We start from the raw sequence: 27805 nt of genomic DNA, 5'->3' as shown, positions 1-27805 counted from the left end.
ACAGAAAATAGTAAGTTTTCAACAACAACAACAACAACAAGTTTCTCTGTAATAATGCACATTTATTATCTATACGGGATGTCAATAATTGCTCTTTTTGTCATAATAAAGCAATCACATGTATTTTAAGTTAATGAATTTAACAACTCTTAGGAACGTTATATCAATTAAAATTGTTTTGTGTAAAGATTAGTGTATTCGGATACAACAATTTCGGATTTGATTTTAATATTAATATAAAAAAACAGCCTTAAGGCAGGCTACATACCTCGGATGGGGATGTTTTAACATCATATGTAAAGGGATTCTTTCACACAAATTTATAATTGCCTCAGTTGTTAATTTCATATTGTTAACATTAGTAGTTGATGTTGATCGATGTGGTTATTGCCACTTTCAGTTTTACTGAGCATTTTTCCAGATGTTAGAATGTGTAGAGTGGCAGTCCTTCTATGTAATATTTTCAATATATTGTATTGTTAACAAGATTGATTGTATTAGTTTTTGGTCAAGTTTTTAACTTGTTGAACATTGTTTTGGGAAGTTTTCATATGAGCATTTTGCTACACTGTAACTCAAATATCACGCCTGTTATAACGCTAAATCCAATATAACGCTGGTGGGTCTTGGATCCCGTTTTTTCTCCAACCTTTCATTTCTGATTCAAATCCATGTTATGCAACTTCATGTATTTTCAGACAATTCAAAGATGGCGGCGATCACATCTTGATTGCTTTATTCAACCGTCCGTTGAACCGATTTTAAATCGCTTCAAGGTTAAACAACACCGACAGCTAATTGGTGTTAATCTGTTATGTAATGTCAATAAAGGTGTCAAAAACTCGCATGTCAGTGTTCATTAGTAATATTACATGTATCGGTGCGCTAATTTCAATAAGTTAAGTGCAAGCAGGATAATTATAAAATTAAAGTTATTCAAAACGATAAAAACATTCTTACTTTGATATGATTGCAGTTTGACTATATTAAAGGAGTGGCTTTGAAATATACTCACACAGTATAAAAACAAGTTTTTCTGTCATTCATTTATCATTTAGTCATTTAATCTTTCAGTTCGTGTACGAGAAATTAATTAAATAATCCAGACAATTTATATACAGTACAGCCAACGCGGAACAAACGTATTTCGCGATCCGCGGCCGCAAGGCAAAACGAGTCGATGCCGCGTCAGTCGTTGAAGCCGCGTCAGTATGCGGCAGTTGCATTTCGCCGCGAAGCTTTGCATCTGTCCGCCGAGGCATGCCACGATCCGCGACATGATGCCGAGTCGATGTGCATCATGAAATAAAAAATCTTTTTAAAATTATTAGCTACATGTAGTTAACTAATTTTGAAAGAACAATTATAATAATAATTAAAATCATAATAAATTTATTGTGCGCGGACGGTATTAGCATATACATGTAAGCATAGTTAATGTGTCTGGCCAATTAAGTTTGTTTCCCGCCCGTAGTGTATGTATTTCCGCATAAAAAAGGTCACGTAATTATGTTTTTTTGTGTTTAGATCTACTTTACTTCTAAAGTATCAAGGCTATTGCTTTCAAACTTCAAATACGTTCATGCTATCATGAGGGTACCTGGCAAGTTGAATTTTACCTTGACCTTTGAATGACATTGACTTTCAAGGTCAAATTATTAAATATTGCTAAAATTGCCATAACTTCTTAATTTATGATTAGATTTGATTGATACTTTGACAAAACAACTCTTACCTGACATACCACAATAGACTCTATGCAAACCATCCCCCACGCCCCCCCCCCCCCCCCCTCAATCCCCCCCCCCCCATTTTTTTTTTAAAGATCATCTAATAAATGACCACCACACCCTCACACTATACCCCCCCCACCCCAAACAAATAATGTTTATGCCCCTGGTAGGGTGGCATATAGCAGTTGAACTGTCCGTCAGTATGTCAGTCAGTCTGTCCGTCCGTCCGAAAAAAACTTCTATATTGGCCATAACTTTTTCACTATTGAAGATAGCAACTTGATATTTGGCATGCATGTGTATCTCATGGAGCTGCACATTTTGAGTGGTGAAAGGTCAAGGTCATCCTTCAAGGTCAAATGTCAAATTTATGGCGTCTGTCCGTCCGAAAACTAACATTGGCCATAACTTTTTCAATATTGAAAATAGCAACTTGATATTTGGCATGCATGTGTATCTCATGGAGCTTAACATTTTGAGTGGTGAAAGGTGAAGGTCAAGGTCATCCTTCAAGGTCAAATGTCCAATATATGGCGTCTGTCTGTCCGAAAACTTTAACATTGGCCATAACTTTTTTAATATTGAAGATAGCAACGTGATATTTGGCATGCCTGTGTATCTCATGAAGCTGCACATTTTGAGTGGTGGAAGTTCAAGGTCAAGGTCATCTTTCAAGGTCAAAAAAATCAAAGCAGCGTTCTCATGAAGCTGCACATTTTGAGTGGTGGAAGTTCAAGGTCAAGGTCATCCTTCAAGGTCAAGGTCATCCTTCAAGGTCAAAGGTCATTTTTTATTTTATTTTTTCAAAGCGGTGTTATCTGGAAGCAGCACATTTTGAGTGGTGGAAGTTCAAGGTCAAGGACATCCTTCAAGGTCAAAGGTAAAAAAAAAATAATTTTAAAGCGGCGTTCTCATAAAGCTGCACATTTTGAGTGGTGCAAGTTCAAGGCCAAGGTCATCCTTCAAGGTCAATGGTAAAAAAAATAAAAAATCAAAGCGACGCAGTAGGGGGCATTGTGTTTCTGACAAACACATCTATTGTTTTTTTTTCAAACATGGTTAAAAAACACAAATATTTATTTTTATTATTTTATTTTTGAAATACCGTTCAACCATCCCGCCCAAGAATCATACATGCCATAATTTTTCAGACCAATTCCGGGACATTGAGTTAAATTGTCCGGGACTTTTGCAGATTTTCCGAGACATGTATAAAATGTAGTGACATTTATAGACATATGCATTTTTGGTACGTTTTTTTGTTTCGCATCGTTAATTGCAAAAGTTCGAAAGCCTATCCGAAATACACTTGATCTATTAACGTCAAATTAAACATTACTACTTCCGTTACTAGATACAAGCCATGTGTTTTCAGTGTAAGCGTTCTAAACATAGATGGTGACATCACTGCGTTATTGTTAGAACAAGACAATAAAAGACCTAGTGAGGATGACGTTTTTATATGCTTACTTTTTTACTCAACTTCTTTGTGGGTTAAACGTGCGAACATAAACTGCTTTTAATTTTTTACTCAGCGATGTTGGACTTCAGATGTGTGAACAACTATTCTATGCCCTTACGCAGCGGGAAATAATGACATAATAGATTAAAGTCAATTAACAACAACATTAAACAATGCCGCCTTTTCGGTTTGACCGCGAACGTGAGACAAAATGATAACAGGACCCCTGTTAATTGATCGATTTTGACACGTAGCGTAGTCTGCCTATTCGGGTAGGCATTGTCATGGAGACGCTGCAGATATACCGTACACAGATTAGAGGTGCAGTTAAGCCTAAGATAAGGTACATGTATATATGGATTTTGTAAATTCCGGGACATTTGTCAGATTTCCGGGACAGCGGGACAAGTTCTTCATTTCCGGGACTGTCCCGGACAATCCGGAACGTATGGCATGTATGCAAGAATACCCCCCCCCCAAAAAAAAAACAAAACTTTTTTAAACATTTTTTTTGCATCTTTGGAAGATAATGTAATAAATGACCACACCCCCACACTATACACCCCTCTCCACCCCTCCCTCCTTTGTGATTGAAATTGAGATAGGTCCCTACACCTTTTAAAAGAAAAATAGATGAGCGGTCTGCACCCACAAGGCGATGCTCTTGTTTAAGTGATGTTGTAACTTGATTGGATTATCGGATAAATGCGCACATTAGAAAAACAGTATGTACATGTATACTGTTATCGATACCATTTGGTTTATATGCATGTATTTGCGGATGACAACACAGCATGGCAATACACAGGACCTATATTATAGGCTACACTATACCTGTTTTTATAGCCCCTGCAATAAATGAGCTCAAAACTTATAACGCGGATCCGTTTATAACTCTGTTGCGCGGCTTGGACCCCGTCATCCGCATTATATTGGAGTTACAGTGTATAATGTGGGAAAAGCCCTATTTCAGCTTAAAATTGGACAGATGCCTTTAAGTGGGCACACTCTATCCTACACAACTAATGGATGCATGTAAGCGAGTAAACTCTATCCTACATGCCTGTAAGTGAGCTTTGATCCTGTTAATGAACACACTATTTCTGTTGGTTGCCAGAATTTTGATGAATAGTTGGCAATCCTGTTTTACAAGAAAAATCGTAGCTCATTTGAAATTATTTTGCTACAGGAAATTTAACAGTAAGTGTTAAAATGTTGTGTAGAGTATGGGCATACAAAATATAGCTCATAAACCATCAATTACATCTTATATTTTTGACCATATTAAGAAAAATCTTTAATTTATATTTCAGAGGATACTACAAAGAAGGAGTATTAGACTTTACACACAGATATCTTTGCAAAGATGTCACTCTATGATGATTTAGATGTGGGAAAAGAGGAAAAGGCTGATGTGGCTGGTTTGTGATGAATATCTCCATCTATTACATGCATCATTAATAGTCAGTTGTTTTTTCTCACCTTTTGTAACTGGTGGTATACCAGTCACATTGGGGAAATTATCTCTGTTTTCAGCCTAGTTGGGTATGGTGATAAGTTCTTTAAAAGCTGCACAGAGCCTGAAGATGATGACACACAAACAATATATTACATTAATCCCACACAAATATAGTGAAGCATTTGTTTCTTATTATTATCCCGCCGAAAAAATTTCGGAGGGGATATAGTAATAGTCTCTGTCCGTCTGTGTGTCCGTCCGAAACTTTGTCCGGACATAACTCTAAAACAACTGAAGGGATTTTCTTGAAACTTTAAGTATAAACAGATGGCAACTAGGAGTAGTGCAGTGACCAAGAGCAATAACTCTATCTACCTTAGTTTTTGAATTATCTCCCCTTTTATATTATTTCAAAGTAAATTTTTGTCCGGAGCATAACTTGAAAACTACTGAATGGATTTACTTGAAACTTGAAATATAAACAGATGGCAAATAGGAAAAGTGCAGTGACCAAGAACCATAACTCTATCTACCTTAGTTTTTGACTTATCTCCCCTTTTATATAATTTCAAAGTAAATTTTTGTCCGGAGCATATCTCTAAATCTACTGAAGGGATTTACTTGAAACTTGAAATATAAACAGATGGCAAGTAGGAGAAGTGCAGTGACTAAGAACCATAACAATATCTACCGTAGTTTTTGAATTATCTCCCTTTATTTAATTTCAAAGTAAATTTTTGTCCGGAGCATAACTCTAAATTTTCTGAAGGGATTTACTTGAAACTTTAAATATAAACAGATGGCAAGTTGGAGAAGTGCAGTGACTAAGAACCATAACTCTATTTACCTTAGCTTTTGAATTATCTCCCTTTATTTAATTTCAAAGTGAATTTTTGTCCGAAGCATAACTCTAAATCTACTGAAGGGATTTACTTGAAACTTGAAATATAAACTGATGGCAAGTAGGAAAAGTGCAGTGACTAAGAACCATAACTCTATCAACCTTAGTTTTTTAATTATCTCCCTTTATTTAATTTCAAAGTAATTTTTTGTCTGGAGCATAACTCTATATCTACTGAAGGGATTTACCTGAAACTAGAAATATAAACAGATGGCAACTAGGAGAATTGCAGTGACTAAGAACCATAACTCTATGGGCAGTAGTTTTTTAATTACCTCCCTTTTTTCATTTCCATATATTTTATTCTCTACAACATAACTCCAACACTATATAACTAATTGATCCTTGAAATATAAATAGATGACACAGGTGCCATGTTTTACAAATATTATTCTACTCTCTAAAAAAATGTTCTCATACTAACAAACACATTTCGGCGGGGATTTGGCTCTTGTTTTACTTGCATTGGGGTTAGATTTAGAATATTATCTTAAAAAGTTGACTATCGCTTGACTTTCCTGACTTTTTAAGGTGTCTTTATTGTGTCATTTTTGTTCCACTCATCAAAGGTAAAGGTTTGGAACTTTACATAGTAATTATTTCTGACTGGACATGAACACCGATAGTCTCCTTGTCAATCATTTTACCATTACCATTTTTGTGTAACTTCTTTAGTGCTTGACAGTTATAGATGAAAGCTTGAACACTTAATGCTTTAAAGTAGTATTTATTTTTAACATTTTCCATGTCCATTGATACTTAAAAAATGCAATTCAATTCAGCTGGTTCCCATTCACTCACATAAAAGGCTGATGTCAATCATTTTTCGTCTTGCCCTCTTAAGGTCAACGCAGAGTACATATTGCTGGCACAATTTTGGTTCTGTGTATGAGTCTGTATGCCTTCATCTATCTGTATAAAAGAAATTGTTTCCTGGTTATATTTTGCACCCAGCCTTGAGTGAACAGTGTTTTTTTTAGTTCAAATTTGGGTCCAGTAGGGGACCCATTCCCAATGGAAAAAAGAATATTTTTTTCCCAAGTGGGACCTAAAAAATCCAAATTGAATGTTAACAAAAATAAAAATTAATAAGTCTAAACAGGTCATTCATCTCCAAATCCAGCTCAATAAGTTTAACCTTAGAAAATCACTTTTATTATCAATTTAAAGTATTTGTAAGCATAAATCAACAGCACTAATTTCGAAAAAAAAAATCAAAAGGATGTGATATTTCCCAATCCAAAGGGACTCATTCCCAAAATGGTGAAAAAAAAACACTGGTGAAGTATAAGTAAAACATAGATTATTGCATAATTGTTTTCACAATGACATGTTTGTTTTTTGGTCAATAAACAGCACTTTGGCTTAAAGGGACCTTTTCACAAATTTTGGCATGTATTAAAGTTTGTAATTAAATGCTTTATATTGATAAATGTAAATATTGGATCTAAAAAGCATTATTAAAGAAAACAAGAATAAAATTAAAGAAAGAAAAAAAATTACCCTCAACTGGGCTTGACTCACTGATCCCTGGATTAAAACTATAACGCTAAGTCCACTCGGCCATGCTCATAGAATGAGTGATGTATTTGATACTTTATTGAAGCAATCCTCGTAGTGTCACAAAATATAACGACAATAACAGAACTCTTAAAATTAATCAATTGTTTGGCCTTGCAACACTTAATAATATTCAGGTTTTTAAATCATCAAAAGATGCATATAATTGATATTTTAGAGCATGGTAAATGTTCAGTATTACTGTTTCCTCACAAATATCATAATTACAACAAAAATTTGCGAGTCTGAAACAATTTTTTTTAATTTTGTCAATTTACCAAAACGTGAAAAGGTCCCTTTAAGTGTGTGGCTATAAGATTACTTGCGCTAACACTCTTCTGTAATAATTACTCTAAATTGTTACACATAGGCCTTTTTAATACCACTTTGTTCTTCTTTTCAAACATGGACTCTCTTTGAATTTTATCTGTATTCAGAATAACTTTGACTGGTGAAAGAAGAATTTTTGTGAATCTTTTAACTTACAAGAAAAACAGTTTGTTGTGTATAATTATGTTTTACATTTCATGGATATGTTTCTTAATAGTATGTGTAATCAATTCTGTAATGTATTATGTTTAAGTGGTTAATTGCTTCTTGAAAGGCCACCTTACCCTTAAATCCAAATTAGGGCAGCTAGACACTATTGAACAACAAGTCTTAACATTTCTTCAATAAACTGCAAAATATGAGCAGATCAATATGACTTCTGTTCTGGTTACAGCCGGCTGGTCATCAAGCTACAAGCTAATGAAGTCACAGCTGCAGGCAAAGAAAGCTTCCTTGATTCAAACAAAGGTATATATGGCTTTTCACCCACTCTGCAGCAAAATAAGTACTTAGAGTTCTCACCAGAAATGCAGATTATGAAGTCCAGGTCTTCTTCCATAGGAAAAGTAATTGCTCATTGCAGTAAAATCTGTTTTAACGACCATCTCGTAATTACGACCAACTTGCTACATGTAAGTCTACCAGGATTTTTCAGTTCCTAATTCCACTATATTTCATTGGTCTTTATGCTCAATAATCTGACCAACCGGTTATTGAACTATTACGACCACTTAAATTTAGGGATGCAAGAGGTTAACCGGTTAATCTACCGAAACGACCAGTTAACCGGTTACATTTCGGGAAAAGGTTAACCTGGAAAAAATATTTGATTATGTTTTTATGCCCCCCCTTCGAAGAAGAGGGGATATATTGCTTTGCTCATGTCGGTGTGTCGGTCGGTCCGTCGGTCCGTCCACCAGATGGTTGTCATACAATAACTCAAGAACGCTTGGGCCTAGGATCATGAAACTTCATAGGTACATTGATCATGACTCGAAGATGACCCCTATTGATTTTGAGGTCACTAGGTCAAAGGTCAAGGTCACGGTGACCAGAAATATTAAAATGTTTTTTTAATGATATCTCAAGAACGCATATGCCTAGGATCATGAAACTTCATGGGTAGATTGATCATGACTTGCAGATGACCCCTATTGATTTTGAGGTCACTAGGTCAAAGGTCAAGGTCACGGTGACCCGAAATAGTAAAATGGTTTCCGGATGATAACTCAAGAACGCATACACCTAGGATCATGAAACTTCATGGGTAGATTGATCATGACTGGCAGATGACCCCTATTGATTTTGAGGTCACTAGGTCAAAGGTCAAGGTCACGGTGACCCGAAATAGTAAAATGGTTTCCGGATGATAACTCAAGAACGCATACGCCTAGGATCATGAAACTTTATGGGTAGATTGATCATGACTAGCAGATGACCCCTATAGATTTTGAGGTCACTAGGTCAAAGGTCAAGGTCACGGTGACCAGAAATATTAAAATGTTTTTTTAATGATATCTCAAGAACGCATACGCCTAGGATCATGAAACTTTATGGGTAGATTGATCATGACTTGCAGTTGACCCCTATTGATTTTGAGGTCACAAGGTCAAAGGTCAAGGTCACGGTGACCCGAAATAGTAAAATGGTTTCCGGATGATAACTCAAGAACGCATACGCCTAGGATCATGAAACTTCATGGGTAGATTGATCATGACTGGCAGATGACCCCTATTGATTTTGAGGTCACTAGGTCAAAGGTCAAGGTCACGGTGACCCGAAATAGTAACATGGTTTTCGAATGATAACTCAAGAACGCATACGCCTAGGATCATGAAACTTCATAGGTAGATTGATCATGACTTGCAGATCACCCCTATTGATTTTGAGGTCACAAGGTCAAAGGTCAAGGTCACGGTGACCCAAAATAGTAAAATGATTTTCGGATGATAAATCAAGAACGCTTTGGCCTAGGATCATGACACTTCATAGGTTCATTGATCGTGACTCACAGATGACCCCTATTGATTTTCAGGTCACTAGGTCAAAGGTCAAGGTCACAGTGTCAAAAATCGTATTCACACAATGGCTGCCACTACAACGGACAGCCCATATGGGGGGCATGCATGTTTTACAAACAGCCCTTGTTTATTCATAGAATAATTCGTATGATTTTACTTTTTTCGCGTGACATACTGCCAACTTGCGCTGGTGACTAGTTATAACAACATGCCGCACCATCGACGGTAATAAATAACGTGTCAACAATCAACGTAATAACGCAGTTAATCAATACCTTTGTGATAACAAATAGGGGGTATGTTTTGATAACTGACACTATTGTTTTTTTGACTCGCGAAAATTTAACTTGCGAACTGCGGTGAGTGGGAGTTATTAGCGGAGACGTAATTGACACGTTTATTGAACTCGCAAAAAAAAAAACAGTCGAGAATTGGAAGGCTTATATTGATGTTTTGTTGACCAATATCCAACACTGATTGCTCGCAAAAATACCGTGTTTATAAGTAACCATTTTATCAAGAATTGCATTCGTAGTTAAAATCATGACGAGTTAACGTCGTTTATGTTTATCAAAGATTAATAAAAGAATAGTGTACGTCCAACGATTCCACCATTACCGTCCGATGCAAGTTTTATTTAAGAAAGAAAATTATTAACTAATTAAATAATTAAACATCAATCAAATATTTAAAAAATAAAACCGTTAAATTTAGTATTTGTGTAATTGCTTAAAATTTGCGCGCTATGGTATGTTAGCAAACATACGTAACTATCAGTATTTGAGATCATAATACTAAGTTATTTCGCTATAAAATAAATGTACTTATTATATAAAATATTCAACTTACATTTTGTTCAAAATTAATTTAATTTGCATTCGTGTCCTTTATTTAACCAACATTTTTTAATTGTATGATGAAAATCAAACGATAATATTTCGGCTACAAACGCTGAAATGCAAACAATAAAATATGCAATTATCGAATAAGAAGAGATGCAGATTCGTTGAACACACAAGACCCACTTTACGTCGAATTGAAAGGGAAAAAACATTTCCATATTAAGCCACTTTGAGTTTCACAAATTAAAACAGAATAAACAAAAGAACACACCATTTTTGTGAGTGATACGACGCGAACGTAATATAAGCCGCCCAACCAAAAATAAGTTAATAATGCATATACGTAGGAAAAATAAATAAAATATGTAGCATACATTTACAAAATTATTAAAATAAATTAAATAATACATTTTATTACGAAACTGTCATGTTATCAACCCAAGCGATTCCAAATTTGAAATGACTTTTGTTTCTACAGAGCGGTTCGAGCGGTATGCCCTTTTTTTGTACTCTAAATCATTATAACTACTTAAAGCATTTTGGTTAACTGGTTAAAAACCAGTAACGGAAAAAGGTTAACCGGTTAATGAATTTTGTAACCTATTGCATCCCTTCTTAAATTAGTACCAATCAACGAAATAGCTCTATATTGACACCCGCTAAACGACCAGTAATTTTCACTCCTTACTTGATTGGGTATTGTGGTTCAATCAGGTTTGTGTACGAAGCCATTGTGACCCAATTCAGGAAAAAGGTTTTTGGCATCTACTGTTTGGTTCACACTTTAAAGATCAAAGACTGCAAATAATTAAACAGTAAGGATAATTTATTAAGATGGTTTTGTTCTTGATGTATATTAAAACGAACCGGTATTCCATATTGGTATTTAAAATCAATTTGCTATTTTCAGAGCTAGACAAAGACCCGATTGTGACTTGCTATTTTCAGATCTGCACTGTAGACAACGACCTGATTGTGACTTGCTATTTTCAGAGCTCCACTGTAGACAAAGACCTGATTGTAACTCGCTATTTTCAGAGGTAGACAAAGACCTGATTGTGACTTGCTATTTTCAGAGGTACACTGTAGACAAAAACCTGATTTTGACTTGCTATTTACAGAGCTCCACTGTAGACAAAGACCTGATTGTGACTTGCTATTTTCAAAGCTAGAAAAAGACCTGATTGTGACTTGCTATTTTCAGAGCTAGACAAAGACCTGATTGTGACTTGCTATTTTCAGAGCTAGAAAAAGACCTGATTGTGACTTGCTATTTTCAGAGCTAGACAAAGACCTGATTGTGACTTTCTATTTTCAGAGCTAGAAAAAGACCTGATTGTGAATTGCTATTTTCAGAGCTAGAAAAAGACCTGATTGTGACTTGCTATTTTCAGAGCTCCACCGTAGACAAAGCTATGATTTTGGCTTGCTATTTTCAGAGCTTGACAAAGCTCTTATTGTGACTTGCTGTTTTCAGAGCTAGACAAAGCTCTGATTGTGACTTGCTATTTTCAGAGCTCCAGGAAGAGCCATCTGGCTCCTGTTGCAGACTTCAAGAAAGGATTGGACCAGTCTGAAGGCTCACTCAAGTTTAACATGCTCACAGGAAAGGTAGGATTTCAGAAATTATTTTCCTTCTGTATAAAGAACCAATAAACCGCAATTTCCCAGTCAATGAAAACTTCAAAAATTTCACAATTGCTGTCCACAAAAATCCCAAAACAGAAAAGAATTGCACAATAATATTTGAATTACCCTTTATTCCAAATATTTTGATTTTTGCCAATATCAGGATTTCACGCGCTTTTTTATTTTAATTGGATTGCTACCGGTACTTTTCCCATAAGGAAAAAAGAATGCTGGATTTTGTATGGGGTCAAGGCATCCTAGATACAATGTTGTCCTACAATGTCCTTGTATGTTGTTCAACATTCAAACTTCCATGGATCGTTCCTTTTGATGTGAAATACTCAACAGTGTCAAACTCCTGTTATGAATTGATTATACTGTATGGATATATAATAGGGTAGTGTAGAGGAAAAAAATAAAAGGCATGTACAGCAATATATTTAGGTTTTCAAAAGATGTGTCCGGAGGATGCATATATTTGTTTATACTTTCTGTCTTGAGAACCTGATGGGCCCATAGTTTGTCCAGTCATATTTTATTATGACAGCACATTGTAAAAATATTTATTAAGACTGGTGTCCCATTAACATTTCTCAATTAAAAACTGGTGTCCCATTAACATTTCTCAATTTAAGACTGGTGTCCCATTTACATTTCGCAATTAAAAACTTATGTGTTTATGGTATTTGATTTTTTTTAAAGGCTTTTCTTGTATTAAATTCAGCTGGAGAATGTGCCAGTCCAAGAGTACAGGAGGGAACGGGAGAGAGACATGATGCCGTCACTCGGTGGGTCTCCATTCATCGCATCAGACCCAATGCCGTCACTGACAGGGGTGAAGGACGAGTACAACCCGCTGCGGCCCAACGACTACGAGGAGATGATGAAGAAGAGGAAGGAGCAGAAGTCGAAGGAGAGAGAGGAGGATGAACGAAGGAGGGATAGGGAGCCGCCGACGCCACGTGATGATAGGTGGGTAGAGAGAGAGAGAGTGAGAGGAGGATGAACGAAGGAGGGATAGGGAGCCACCGACGCCACGTGATGATAGGTGGGTAGAGAGAGAGAGAGTGAGAGGAGGATGAACGAAGGAGGGATAGGGAGCCGCCAACTCCACGTGATGATAGGTGGGTAGAGAGAGAGAGGGGAGGATGAACGAAGGAGGGATAGGGAGCCACCGACGCCACGTGATGATAGGTGGGTAGAGAAAGAGAGAGTGAGAGGAGGATGAAGGAAGGAGGGATAGGGAGCCGCCATCACCACGTGATGATAGGTGGGTAGAGAGAAAGAGAAGAGGATGAAGGAAGGAGGGATAGGGAGCCGCCAACACCACGTGATGATAGGTGGGTAGAGAGAGAGAGAGGAGGATGAAGGAAGGAGGGATAGGGAGCCGCCAACACCACGTGATGATAGGTGGGTAGAGAGAGAGAGAGGAGGATGAAGGAAGGAGGGATAGGGAGCCGCCAACACCACGTGATGATAGGTGGGTAGAGAGAGTGACAGGAGGATGAAGGAAGGAGGGATAGGGAGCCGCCAACACCACGTGATGATAGGTGGGGAGTTGGCATGGTAGTGATGGTGGCAATGGTATTGATGCAGGCTTTTTCCCAGGTGGTTTTAGCGCAGCGGCATCGCTGTGCCTTAAATTTCCAATCAGTGTTGCCATGATGTTCGATTTTCTGCTCATGGTTATACAGCGCTTGAAATTTTCACATTTTTTGCAAGCTATGGTCCGACTGTAATTTGCATTAAATGAGATAAATGGGTTGCTTCACAACTAAATCTAGTTTGGTCCAGATTTTCGTGCCTTCATTGTATATCACATTAACGCTTGTGATGATAATGTTTGTAGTGGTAGTTGTGATGGTGGTGGTGATGATGATGTTGGTAGTGGTAGTGATGATGATGGTATAAGTGATGTTTGTAGTGGTAGTTATGATGGATGTGGTGCTGATGATGTTGGTAGTGGTAGTGATGATGATGGTATAAGTGATGTTCATAGTGGTAGTTATGATGGTGGTGATGATGATGATGTTGGAATTGGTGGTGATGATGATATTGGAAGTGGTAGTGATGATGGTGACATTGATAGGGGTAGTAATGATGATGTTGATAGTGATATGGATAATTGTGATTTTTGCCATTGGTTAAAGTAATCTTGGTTGTGGTAGTGATGATTGTGATGGTAAAAATGATATTGGTAGTGGTAGTTACTTACAATGTTCCTAAACCTATTGCATACTATATGTTATTGAATGACAAGTCTTGTCAGATTCTGTTATCAGTATGATAAAATACATATGAGATGTGTTCTGTGAAAAGGGGGTTTGATGCATATGCGTAAAGTGTCGTCAGATTTAGTCTGTGCAGTCTGCACAGACTAATCAGGGACGACACTTTCCGCTTTAATGATATTTTTGGCTTCAAGAAAGTCTCGTCTTAGCAAAAATTAAGTTTAGGCAGAAAGTGTCGTCCCTGATTAGCCTGGGACGACAATTTTACGCACATGCATTAAATCCCCTTTTCACAGAGCGTGGCTCATATACAAAGTAGTTTTATTGAGCTAGATCACCTGGTGATCACTATGTCCAGGGTTTGATCACAACTCTTGGACGATTCTCAAGATTTTTTCGTAAGACACCATGTTCTGGTTCTACCCGGATGACTGACTCAATAGTGTTGCAATAAAGATCACTAGGTCCAGGGTTTGATTACAACTCTTGGACAGTTCTCAATATTTTTTCGTATGACACCAAGTACTGGTTCTACCCAGATGACTGACTCAATAGTGTTGCAATAAAGATCACTAGGTCCAGGGTTTGATCACAACCATCAGAAGGTTCTCAAGATTTTTTCGTAAGACACCAAGTACTGGTTCTTCCCAAATGACTGACTCAATAGTGTTGCAATAAAGATCACTAGGTCCAGGGTTTGATTACAACTCTTGGACGGTTCTCAAGATTTTCCCGTAAGACACCCAAGTTCTGGTTCTACCCAGATGACTCACTCAATAGTGTTGCAATAAAGATTTGGCTTTCAATACAACCATACAACAATGCAGAGGTTCACACGTACTTGCAGGCGTCGGCGGGAGCCCAAGACAGAGAGGGACAGTATGGGGGAGATGGAGAGAGGGGCCCGCAGACAGAGAGAGGAGGACGAGGAGGAGGAATATGAACGACCTGTCAGGAGTGAGTACACACTAGCATGGTGCAGGGCATGGTTTCTTTAATATTCTTAGGTATGTTTTCAAAGGTGATATTAACCCATTTATGCCTAGCGTCTAGAAAAAAGGCCTTGGCAATCAGCGTAGACCCAGATGAGACGCCGCATGATGTGGCGTCTCATCTGGGTCTGCACTGTTTGCTTAAAAGAATTTCTGTAAGAAATATTCTAAATATAGAAATAAATATACTAGACATCCCTACAAAAAATTATAAATTTATCCAATTTAGAAGGATGGGAGAGTCCACAAGGCATAAATGGGCTAAGCAGGAAGTGCTGAGGTGAGCTGTTGAGCTATTTAGGCCACTAAAGTAAGAAAAATTTGTCTCCAAACATGAACACATTTTTATTCAACCAATGGTTAAAATGTTCAACAATGTGATCCATCTGGTTGAATGCTCAGTATATGTTTCAGGAAAGCCAGAACAGATGGGTGCAGCGATAGCTCCACCAATGTCATTGCTAGAGGAACCACCCATCAAGAAGGAAGGTACGTCGAATCGAATTGTAGCAAAATTTATTTTATGATTAATTAATAAACATTACTTCAATGATTTGGCAGTGTATTATTATAATAATTACTTATAACCTATATTCCTGCCAGTTTATTTAACTTGCAACAAATGTAAACAATGATCTTTCTGTTGTTCCCGTGGCCCTGAACTGAATTTAATAATAGCAAAATATATTTAATGAGTTATTTATAAACACAATTTAATTGATATTGGCAGTGGCTTATAATATCAATAACGTAACTGATATTCCCGTCATTTTATATAACTTGCAACACATGTAAATCTGAGGCTTCTGTAGTTGGAATGTCCCTGAGCCAATGTGTAAGGTTACATTTAGAGAACAAAGTCCCTGAACCAATGTGTAAGGTCACATTTAGAGATCAATGTCCCTGAACCAATGTGTAAGGTCACATTTAGAGATCAATGTCCCTGAACCAATGTGTAAGGTCATATTTAGAGATCAATGTCCCTGAACCAATGTGTAAGGTCACATTTAGAGATCAATGTCCCTGAACCAATATGTAAGGTCAAATTTAAAGATCAATGTCCCTGAACCAATGTGTAAGGTCTCATTTAGAGATCAATGTCCCTGAACCAATGTGTAAGGTCAAATTTAAAGATCAATGTCCCTGAACCAATGTGTAAGGTCACATTTAGAGATCAATGGTCAAAGTCAGAATAGTTCATCTGGTGTGGCCTGTATCTCCATCTTTAGTCAGGCAATTTCGAAATAACTTTTCATGTGTTAGACTTGTTTCCCTGACTCAAAGCCTCACCTAAGAACTTGGAGATCAAAATTGGGCATAGTATGACTGGTTTGGACTATTATATCATAATTTATCAGGCAATTTAAAAGAACTCACTTCTAATGTTTATCAAATTAGATACGTGTGTGTTATGTCACTTGCAAAACCAATGTCTCTAGCTGAAAGAGCAACTTTATCAGTCATATGGCGATTTTGCTTAACGTGCAAAATAATGTTCACAATGTACATCCAGCTTGTTGCTCAACAGCCCTGTAATGTAAGCCCAAAAGTCAAGGTCACATTGAAGTATCAATTCTTAAATATTCACATCATACATCTTGTGCAGACTGTAACTTCATTCTTAATGTGACAAATTAAACCATTTGGTAACGCAGTGTTTTGTGCAAGGCCTGTTTCCCTAGCTCAAAGGTCAAGGTCAAAAGGTCAATGCATGAAACAGCTTTTGGAACTGTAACTTGATCATTCCAAAGGCAACTTTAAAATAGCATTCCTATTATGTTCACTCTGTTGTGATGACATTATTGTGTATACCTTTGTCCTTTGTGGTAGCTTTAGTTTATTGTTGAATCTATGTTTGTTCACCTCTTCTGCATGTCTGCACCTGTAAATTGTTGACTAAATGAGCCACATCATGCAAAAATGGGTCTTATGTCCTATGCGGCCAGCTTAGCACCAGACCAGCTTGTGCAGTGGCACAGTCTGATCAGGAACTTCCCTGTCCACTATAAAGTCATGCCAGGTATTGTATTGCGGACAAGGTAGCTCTTGAACTGACTGCAAATGCCCTGACTGGTCTGGAGCTTCTCTGACGGCATATATGCTATAAGACCCATTTTCCCATGACACAGCTCTCATGATTCTGTTTTCCAGATGATGGCTCATTGGCAGGGATTACTAGTGCGGGAGGGTAATTTTATTTTTTTTCTGTAAATTTCCCTGACATATGTTATTTAAGTCTTATTTAAACACGTTTTTATTTTCCTGAGTAGAACCAGTACTTGGCCTAAAGTTTAACTTAGCCAGAAGACAAACAAGTTATTTGCTGAGAATTTTAAAAAAAAGCCACACGTGGTTCAGGTTTTCTAGACAATTTAGACCAATAATATCTGTGAACAGAACTAACCTAGTATTTACTATTTTTATGTCCCCCACTATAGTAGTGGGGGACATATTGTTTTTGCCCTGTCTGTTGGTTGGTTTGTCTTTTGGTTGGTTTGCGCCAACTTTAACATTTTGCAATAACCTTTGCTATATTGAATATAGCAACTTGATATTTGGCACGCATGTGTATCTCATGGAGCTGCACATTTTGAGTGGTGAAAGGTCAAGGTCATCCTTCAAGGTCAGAGGTCAAATATATTTGTCCCAAATCGCTTATTTTATGAATACTTTTGCAATATTGAAGATAGCAACTTGATATTTGGCATGCATGTGTAACTTATGGAGCTGCACATTTTGAGTGGTGAAAGGTCAAGGTCATCCTTCAAGGTCCGAGGTCAAATATATGTGGCCCAAATCGCTTATTTTATTAATACTTTTGCAATATCGAAGATAGCAACTTGATATTTGGCATGCATGTGTATCTCATGGAGCTGCACATTTTGAGTGGTGAAAGGTCAAGGTCATCCTTCTAGGTCAAATATATGGGTCAAAATCGCTCATGTAATGTAACTTCTGCAATATTGAAGCTAGCAATTTTATATTTGACATGCATGTGTATCTCATGGTGCTGCACATTTTGAGTGGTGAAGGGTCAAGGTTATCCTTCAAGGTCAAACATCATATAGGGGGACATTGTGTTTCACAAACACATCTTGTTCAAACATGCCTCTACTGTTTATAGGTGTCTGTAGCAGCCATGATCATGTCAAAGTATTGCTACATTTATAGGTTGTCTATAGCAGCCAAGATCATGTCAAAGTATTGCTACTTTAATAGGTTGTCTGTAGCAGCCAAGGGCATGTCAAATTATGGCTACATTTATAGGTGTCTGTAGCAGCCATGATCATGTCTAAGTATTGCTACATTTATAGGTGTCTGTAGCAGCCAAGATCATGTTGAATGAGGCTACATTTAAAGGATGTCTGTAGCAGCTAAGAGCATGTCAAATTATGGCTACATTAATAGGTGTCTGTAGCAGCCATTATCATGTCAAAGTATGGCTGCATTTATAGGTTGTCTGTAGCAGCCAAGATCATGTCAAAGTATGGCTGCATTTATAGGTTGTCTGTAGCAGCCAAGATCATATCAAAGTATGGCTGCATTTATATATTGTCTGTAGCAGCCAAGATCATACCAAAGTATGGCTGCATTTATAGGTCGTCTGTAGCAGCCAAGATCATGTCAAAGTATGGCTGCATTTATAGGTTGTCTGTAGCAGCCAAGATCATGTCAAAGTATGGCTACATTTATAGGTTGTCAGTAGCAGCCAAGATCATGTCAATGTATGGCTACATTTATAGGTTGTCAGTAGCAGCCAAGATCATGTCAAAGTATGACCACATTTATAGGTTGTCTGTTGCAGCCAAGATCATGTCAAAGTATGACCACATTTATAGGTTGTCAGTAGCAGCCAAGATCATGTCAAAGTATGGCTACATTTATAGGTTGTCTGTTGCAGCCAAGTTCATGTCAAAGTATGGCTGCATTTATGGGTTGTCTGTAGCAGCCAAGATCATGTCAAAGTATGGCTACATGTATATGTTGTCTGTAGTAACCAAGATCATGTCAAAGTATGACCACATTAATAGGTTGTCAGTAGCAGCCAAGATCATGTCAAAGTATGCTACATTTATAGGTTGTCTGTAGCAGCCAAGATCATGTCAAAGTATGGCTGCATTTATAGGTTGTCTGTAGTAACCAAGATCATGTCAAAGTATGGCTACATTTATAGGTTGTCTGTAGCAGCCAAGATCATGTCAATGTATGGCTTCATGAATAGGTTGTCAGTAGCAGCCATGTTCATGTCAAAGTATGGCTGCATTTATAGGTTGTTAGTAGCAGCCAAGATCATATCAAAGTATGGCTACATTTGTAGGTTGTCTGTAGCAGCCAAGATCATGTCAAAGTATGGCTACAAGGAGGGTCAGGGACTTGGAAAGTCCGAGCAGGGCATGAGCACGGCACTGTTTGTAGAGAAAACAAGCAAACGCGGAGGCAAGATTATACATGAGAGGGACCTGCCTAAAGGTGAGTCAGTTTATTTGAGCTCGATAACATCAAAAGCCTAAGGAATATTGAGACACTTTAGAGTGTGTTTTTGGGGTAGAACCAGTACGTGTTGTCTTTTATTGAAGATCATTAGAAGGCTGTCAGAAAAGGGATCAAACCCGGGGCCTCAGGATTGCTAGGTAGATGCCATGACAGGTGAGTTAAGGATCCAAGATTGCTGGCCCAGTTTTTCATTGGCACAATCTTTCTACTCATGCAAAAAAGATTTGACTTGTAGACTCTAGATAGGTACTTGCATGTTTATACATGATTTATTCGCTGAGTTTCAGTTTAAATGTCTTGAATGAATTTTTAAGTATGCAAGTGGGATGGGCATAGAAAGGGATTATTGTAAACAATACATCATTAGTATTCAATGATAAACAAATGGAATGAAAGCAACATTAAATTAAGTTTTAAAAAATTGGCTTTTGTTCAGTTTTTCTGCTTCAAAGTCTGAGAAAATAGAATGTAAGTAGTTCTGATTATATTAAAATATCATATTCATACTGTTAACATTTGATTTAAACTTCATTCGAAAAAAATATTTGCACAAGTAAAAAAAATAAATTAATAATAATATGGCATATATCTCCAGATACTCCAAGAGAGGCTGTTACAAATGCGAACTTGTTGAGAAATCCCACGAAAGTCATCTTGTTACGGGTAAGAATTACTTTTTAATCCTTGTTTTTAAAAGAGTTGCATTTGTTAAAAAATCTTTTAAGTTTTTGAAAGCATATAATATTTTGTGTATCATTGCTATTCACTGAACACGTAAACAAACAAGGGTTCTTTAGAAAGAATCAGGGCATTTAACACATTTTCAGGAAGTAGGCCTTACAATTCACTAGCTGAATGGTTTAATCTTCTTGCCCTGCATTTATTTAATAAAGAACAACATTATTTCTGATAATGAACACCTAGGACCTATTAATTGGAAGACATGCTTGATGTTGGTACATGTTGGAAGACATGCTTGATGTTGGTACATGTTGGCTGCTCTGTTGATCCTGATTTATTCCCTTTGATTAATAATTAAACCAACTATGTCAAAAATACAAATGTATACCTATTGAATTAAAGTCTTTAAAGTCTTTACAGAAAGATCTATCTTACGGTCATTTGCCCTGTATAAAAATAATAATCACTTAAACTAACAGCATCATCATTCTCAAATCAAACTCATTCTGCATTGTAAAATTCATCAATTATTTTAATGTGCCTGTTGCGTCAATTGTCAAACAAAAATGCAATTTAATTGTTTACAGTATTTTGTTCATTTAGCAACTTGTTTACGCGTTGGAGTTTAGGCATTAGATTAATATTTCTGAACCCCCAAAAATATATTGCCTAGCCTGTAAACAAATTAACAAATCTTTACTTGTCCGATACTTAACTTCACTCGCAAATTCAAGCGGCCAACCTACAAATTTCTTTTATCCCATCTTTTGTGCCTGCTGTCTTCAGCAACGGCTTAGTATCCCATTAGACAAAAATATGTGCATGAACGGACTCCTGCTCATTCACAAAGAATGAAAGAAAGCTGCACTGTGTATGTTTTCAGAACATGGTGGGCCCAGGCGAGGTGGACGGAGATCTGGAGGGGGAAACCTTCGAAGAATGTGGCAAATATGGAAAAGTTATCAAATGTCTCATCTTTGAGGTTTGTGGCAAATATGAAACAGGCATCAAATTTCTTATCTTTGAAGTTTTTATGTTTAAAATTTCATTCAAATTAGTTGCAAGGAAACTTGAGTTAAACCGCTTGCAGTTTTTCCAAAATGTGCAGTCAACCCTCCGTAAACTTAAACAAATATTTGCACTAAGAACATAGGGTCAAATCTGTAACAAAATGTTGGTTATTGAAACGTTTACTAAAAGGAATAAAACAGTGGTATTTATATAAAAAAAGATGTATTAATAACATTGATGATAAGTTGTTGCTCCCCATTATGCAATATTCACCTTAAGGCCATTATGGATATCTTTGAGTGAATATCACATAGTGGTGAGCAGCAAATTACTAATTAATCACTAAGGAATTGGGTTCAAAGATGTTCATCAATACAGTGTCCCACAGTTCATAACTAGCTGGCCTTGGCCTTTACATGCGGCCGCTGGCTAGCCCAGTTGGTAAGGCACTGGACTACAAATCCGACTACCGGGTTTGATCCCCAGCCCAGCAACATAACGTGTGTGGATTGGTCATGAAATTCTTTCTACGGCCTTTCTGCCTCTACTTCTGATTTAAGTGAGGAAGCTGTGGGTAACTGAAATGAGTAACTGACCTTTGTGATATGACTAAAATACTGTTTAAGACAACGAAAAACTCGACAACACATTTCAGTGTCTCATAGTACAAAACTGTTTGGCCTTTAAAGGTGAGACATGACACTGGTTAATCTTTAAAGGTGGGGCATGACACTGTTATAAACTGGTTGGCCTTTAAAGGTGGGACATGACACTGTTATAAACTGGCTGGCCTTTAAAGGTGGGACATGACACTTTAATAAACTGGTTGGCCTTTAAAGGTGGGACATGACACTTTAATAAACTGGATGGCCTTTAAAGGTGGGACATGACACTGGTTGGCCTTTTAAGATGGGACATGACACTGGTTGGCCTTTTAAGGTGGGACATAACACTGTAATGAACTGGTTGGCCTTTAAAGGTGGGACATGACACTGTAATGAACTGGTTGGCAAAAAAAAATTAAAGGTGGGACATGACACTGTTATAAACTGGTTGGCCTTTAAAGGTGGGATATGACACTGGTTGGCCTTTAAAGGTGGGACATCACACTGGTTGGCCTTTTAAGATGGGACATGACACTGGTTGGCCTTTTAAGGTGGAACCAGGGGTGTGATTTTTCCGCGGATCTGCGGATTTCCGCGGATCGGGTTGTCCAGGATGTTACTTCTGAGATTTGCGTAAATTCGTTTTAAAAAATGTGGGAGAGAGGGGCTACCACCGATTCCGCGGACGTATTTCATAAGCGGCCCGAAATATCCGCGGCCCGCGAAATCTCTCCGCATTTTACACTGGTAGATTCTGCCTAAGCATTTTTTAAACGAGCCATATAATTGGCTGTCGTTTCCCAATCTTCCAATTAAAATCGTGTTCTTAAAATGCGCTCTGTGGTTTGTTTGCAAATGGCGCCGTTAAGAAGAGAAAATTAAGATTATTGAAATAACAAAAAGCAATCGAATAAACGACTGACATCACCAAGTCTGATAGGAATAATGAAATGTGTTTGTCAAAAAAAAGACTACGTTTTAGATACAAGCAACACATATTTTGTTAAGAAATGTGCCCACTGAATTAGTGTCACGGAAACCAGTGTTTGCAAATTGGAGTGTAGTCTACTCGCGAAGTAAAACAATTTAGAGAGTATCGTTCGAACATGGAAATAGACAAACATGATTTGATTTTTATCTGTCTGTGGGTCTGTGTATAATCAGATTCATATGCATATTCTGCTTTATTATGTTTGTCACGCTGTTCAGTTAACTGAAATAGCTTTGAACTGAGTGAAGATGTGAAATGCAAGATATTGAAAGGAAAACAAATTAAATATATTAATTTAACTCAGTTAATACATCATTAACACCAGAAGAACACTCAAATGTGTTTGTTTATATTTAGTCTAGTAACTGTCATTGAAAAACAGCTGCTATTGATCACAATAAATACTTACTTAACTGTTTACTTTGCATCCTCAGTATGATTAATGTGAAGTTTAACAGGTTTTTATAAAGAAATATTGTTATGAAGTTCAAAAAGTTGTTTATTTTAATGTCTGTTTTTATGTTTGTCATTGCGTTATGCGCGCCATTCGCGTAGTCAAAATCAGTAAACAGAATTTTCCTCCCCTCTGACTTTGCCTCAATCACACCCCTGGGTGGGACATGACACTGGTTGGCCTTTTAAGATGGGACATGACACTGGTTGACCTTTTAAGATGGGACATGACACTGGTTGACCTTTTAAGGTGGGACATGACACTGGTTGACCTTTTAAGGTGGGACATGACACTGGTTGACCTTTTAAGATGGGACATGACACTGGTTGACCTTTTAAGGTGGGACATGACACTGGTTGACCTTTTAAGATGGGACATGACACTGGTTGATCTTTTAAGATGGGACATGACACTGGTTGACCTTTTAAGGTGGGACATGACACTGGTTGGCCTTTTAAGATGGGACATGACACTGGTTGACCTTTTAAGATGGGACATGACACTGGTTGACCTTTTAAGGTGGGACATGACACTGGTTGACCTTTTAAGATGGGACATGACACTGGTTGACCTTTTAAGGTGGGACATGACACTGGTTGACCTTTTAAGGTGGGGCATGACACTGGTTGACCTTTTAAGATGGGACATGACACTGGTTGACCTTTTAAGATGGGACATGACACTGGTTGACCTTTTAAGGTGGGACATGACACTGGTTGACCTTTTAAGGTGGGACATGACACTGGTTGACCTTTTAAGGTGGGGCATGACACTGGTTGACCTTTTAAGGTGGGACATGACACTGGTTGACCTTTTAAGATGGGACATGACACTGGTTGACCTTTTAAGATGGGACATGACACTGGTTGGCCTTTTAAGGTGGGACATGACACTGGTTGACCTTTTAAGGTGGGATATGACACTGGTTGGCCTTTTAAGGTGGGACATGACACTGGTTGGCCTTTTAAGATGGGACATGACACTGGTTGACCTTTTAAGATGGGACATGACACTGGTTGACCTTTTAAGATGGGACATGACACTGGTTGACCTTTTAAGGTGGGACATGACACTGTAATGAACAGATACTTATATGCATCATTTAACAATTATTGAAGACATACTGGATTTGTTTTGTTTTGTCAGATGCCTGATTCACCTGATGACGAATGTGTTAGGATTTTTGTTGAATTCGACAGAATTGACTCAGCAATTAAAGGTAGGCTGAATAAAGTTTGTTGCTATTGTTCCTTTAAAACCTAAGTCGGTTCCTTGCTTTGCTTCATTTTGTCATAGTCAAGTTAGCTAATGTAAAGTTTTAATAAATCTTTAACAAATCTCAAAGGGCATTTGCGCCTTCTGACACTTTCTGGAAACATACACATATATTGCTTACGAAAAACTATAAACTTTGCGCTTCACTCAATACTTTCATATAAAAGGTATGACAGTTCAATACAGAGATTGCTGAAACCAAAAATGATTTATTAAGAAACGCTTGTAGACCGGTATACTGTTCACAGTGTACCATGTAGTATAAAGTGCAAGAATACGATAAAGCAATTAATTTATTTTGTCACTCAAACACCACAAGAGCTTATCAGCTTTTACACACATATTCTAATTATTGCTTTCAAGAGATTATACAAATTTCATTGTGGAAACATTGAGTGTAATAATTTTGAGGGCTTTGAGTGACACTGTTGTATGTGCTGAGCCTTTCTAAATCTATGTATATTTATTATGCTCTTTAAATATTATCTCATTGATAAAGCAAACAATTAAATTGAAAAATGAAGGGCCCTCTAAAAAAACATCTATTGTACATACATTTTAATGTTTTATAAATAACAAAAGAAAATACTTGTGCTAACAGAATATTAACAATAATAATTTAGACGAGTCAAATACTTGTATATTTTTGTTTCAGCCATTATAGATCTAAATCTAAATATTAACAATAATAATTTAGACTAGTCAAATACTTGTATATTTTTGTTTCAGCCATTATAGATCTAAATGGACGCTATTTTGGTGGTCGAGTGGTGAAGGCGTGCTTTTATAACCTAGACAAGTTCCGGCGATTAGACCTGGCGACAGACGTAGACATGTTGACATAGTGAATCCTGGATAGCAATGTTTTAGGAAACAAATCAATGAAAAGATATGAACACAGATATGAACCTCACACAGGGAAAAGGGGGCTTAATGCATGTGAATGTCATCCCAGATTAGCCTGTGCAGTCCGCACTGGGTCATTAGAGACCACGCTTTCCATTTTAATGCAATGTTTCGTCTCTTCTGCACTAAAATCAGGTAAGGGCAGAAAGTGTTGTCCCTGATTAGTCTGTGTGGACTGCACAGGCTAATCTGGCTTATCTGGGAGGACACTTTAGGCACATGCGTTAAGCCCTGTTTACCCAGAGTGCGGCTCGTATATTTTATTATGGTAGTTTGTTGCCGTGACACAAATCTTTTAAGAGATTAATAATAACTTTATTGCTATTACAACATCTTGTCTCATTTTGGTTCAAAAAAGGAATTGCATAGCACCCAAATGTTTTCTAAAGAAAGTGCTTTGAAATGGTTAATTTTATCTTAAATTTACCAATTACATGCAACATCGTGGGTGTATGTGTCACCAATGTGAAAAGCTCCAATTTTGTGCAGAAATATGGTCAGTTGTTAATTATGCATATCATGTAACTTATAGCGCACAATGTAATCTCTAACATGTCTAAGAGATTTCAACAACCATTTCACAGAACGTCTGTTAGCATTGTGGCAATTTTAACCCATTTATGCAGAGTGGACTCTCCCATCCTTCTAAATTGGATCAATTCATTTCCAAAATTAGAGATGCCTGGTATATTTATTTCTATTTTTAGAATATTTCTTAAAGAAATTCCTTTAAGCAAACAGCGCAGACCCTGATGAGATGCCGCATCATGCGGCGTCTCATCTGGTTCTACGCTATTTGCCAAGGCCTTTTTTCTAAACGCTAGGCATAAATGGCACAGCCACGAGTGAAAATATATATTTTATATGATCACGAGTGAATTAAAATCGATAATCCACCAAACCCAACAAATTTTCTTTTTATTTTATGCTTTATTTCACAGTTTATATACATTGTTAAAGAGTTTAACTAAAGAATTTTGTTGGGAAAATGACGTCATTTCGTCAAAAAAAATACCATCATTTAACATAAACAGTGAAACTTAACGATAATTTTCACTGATAATTTTCATTGTTTGAAACAGTGAAATTATCATTTTTAATTCACTGATATTTCTCTATAAACCACCGGAAAGCATAAAATAAATATACCTACAATACAATTGTTTAGCAAAGAAAAATGTTGACATTTTAAATAATCATGCATTATGTATGTTTGTTATTGTATATATTTTGACAATGTTTAGATTGTCATTGGTCAAAGGTCATGAAATAAAATTATAAAGAATGTTATTAATATGTTGTTTTGTTAAATACTTTTAATATTTTAATCGCTTTTGTATTCAAAACGTGTTACAATATATTGAAACCAGATATAGATACAATATACATGTATAATCTATACAGGATATCATCGATTGTACAACTAATAACTATATCTCAACCAAATAGTGCTTTGAACCTTTGAACATTGACACTAACATGAAAATGATAAAAACAGTACATTTCGTGTTCATAAAACTTTTCAATTATACAGTTCTGTTTGTATAAATATTGAGTTAGACTTTGAGTGAAAACAAAATTGAAAAAAGAAATATCTACTGGCTATGTGCATTTATTAGTTTATTATTTATCTGCAAGTGCATAGAAAGTTCTTCAAGATTAAACGACCTAGTGTGCAGTGTATTTTAAAACAATTATAAAAAAACTTCATGAAGTGCGTAAAATAATAAATATGACAGTTATGGATGGCTGAATTACAGTTTACTTATGAAAGTTTGTTCTGTGAAAAGTGGGTTTCATGCACATGCAGTCTGCAAAGGCTAATTTGAGACAAAGACAACTCTTTAGGCATTATGTACACTGGATTTTTGTTCAGAAAACACCTTTTACTGAAATTCCGGAAAAGACAAAAATGTCGTCCCTGATAGGCCTGTGCTGACATGCATGATTTAAGCCCTGTTTTCCCAGAATGATGCTCCATTACTGAATGCATAACTCTTGTGTGGTTGTTTTAGACACTAAAACATGCTTAACAAAGGGCAACTATAATACTACAACTACAAGTACCAAGTATGATTTCAAAATCTGTGTCTAAATGTAATAAAGGATCATCTTGGGTTGTGGAAAAATAATGGTTGGTAAAACTGGAATGTCTTCATGCATGATGCCCCAACAGTTCAAAAGGAGATTGCAAGTCGGATCAAATTACCTTTTAACCAAACTTATGC

General features: G+C 36.9%; 1 protein-coding gene across 1 annotated transcript; it reads left to right on the top strand.

Annotated features, from left to right (window-relative positions):
* LOC127830995 (splicing factor 45-like) lies at positions 1-27692 on the top strand. The gene is made up of 13 exons (XM_052355963.1): positions 1-48; positions 4509-4616; positions 7840-7913; positions 11824-11919; positions 12662-12909; positions 15016-15125; positions 15575-15649; positions 17312-17348; positions 19479-19630; positions 20250-20317; positions 21219-21317; positions 24543-24615; positions 25401-27692. Exons 2-13 carry the CDS (start codon positions 4562-4564, stop codon positions 25514-25516), a joined length of 1203 nt encoding a protein of 400 aa, XP_052211923.1. The 5' UTR covers positions 1-48; positions 4509-4561; the 3' UTR covers positions 25517-27692.
* The last annotated feature ends 113 nt before the right edge of the window (positions 27693-27805 follow it).

This window comes from Dreissena polymorpha, chromosome 5 (assembly GCF_020536995.1).
Source record: "Dreissena polymorpha isolate Duluth1 chromosome 5, UMN_Dpol_1.0, whole genome shotgun sequence".
Taxonomy (NCBI): domain Eukaryota; kingdom Metazoa; phylum Mollusca; class Bivalvia; order Myida; family Dreissenidae; genus Dreissena; species Dreissena polymorpha.
This window is presented reverse-complemented; position numbering and strand designations above follow the sequence as displayed.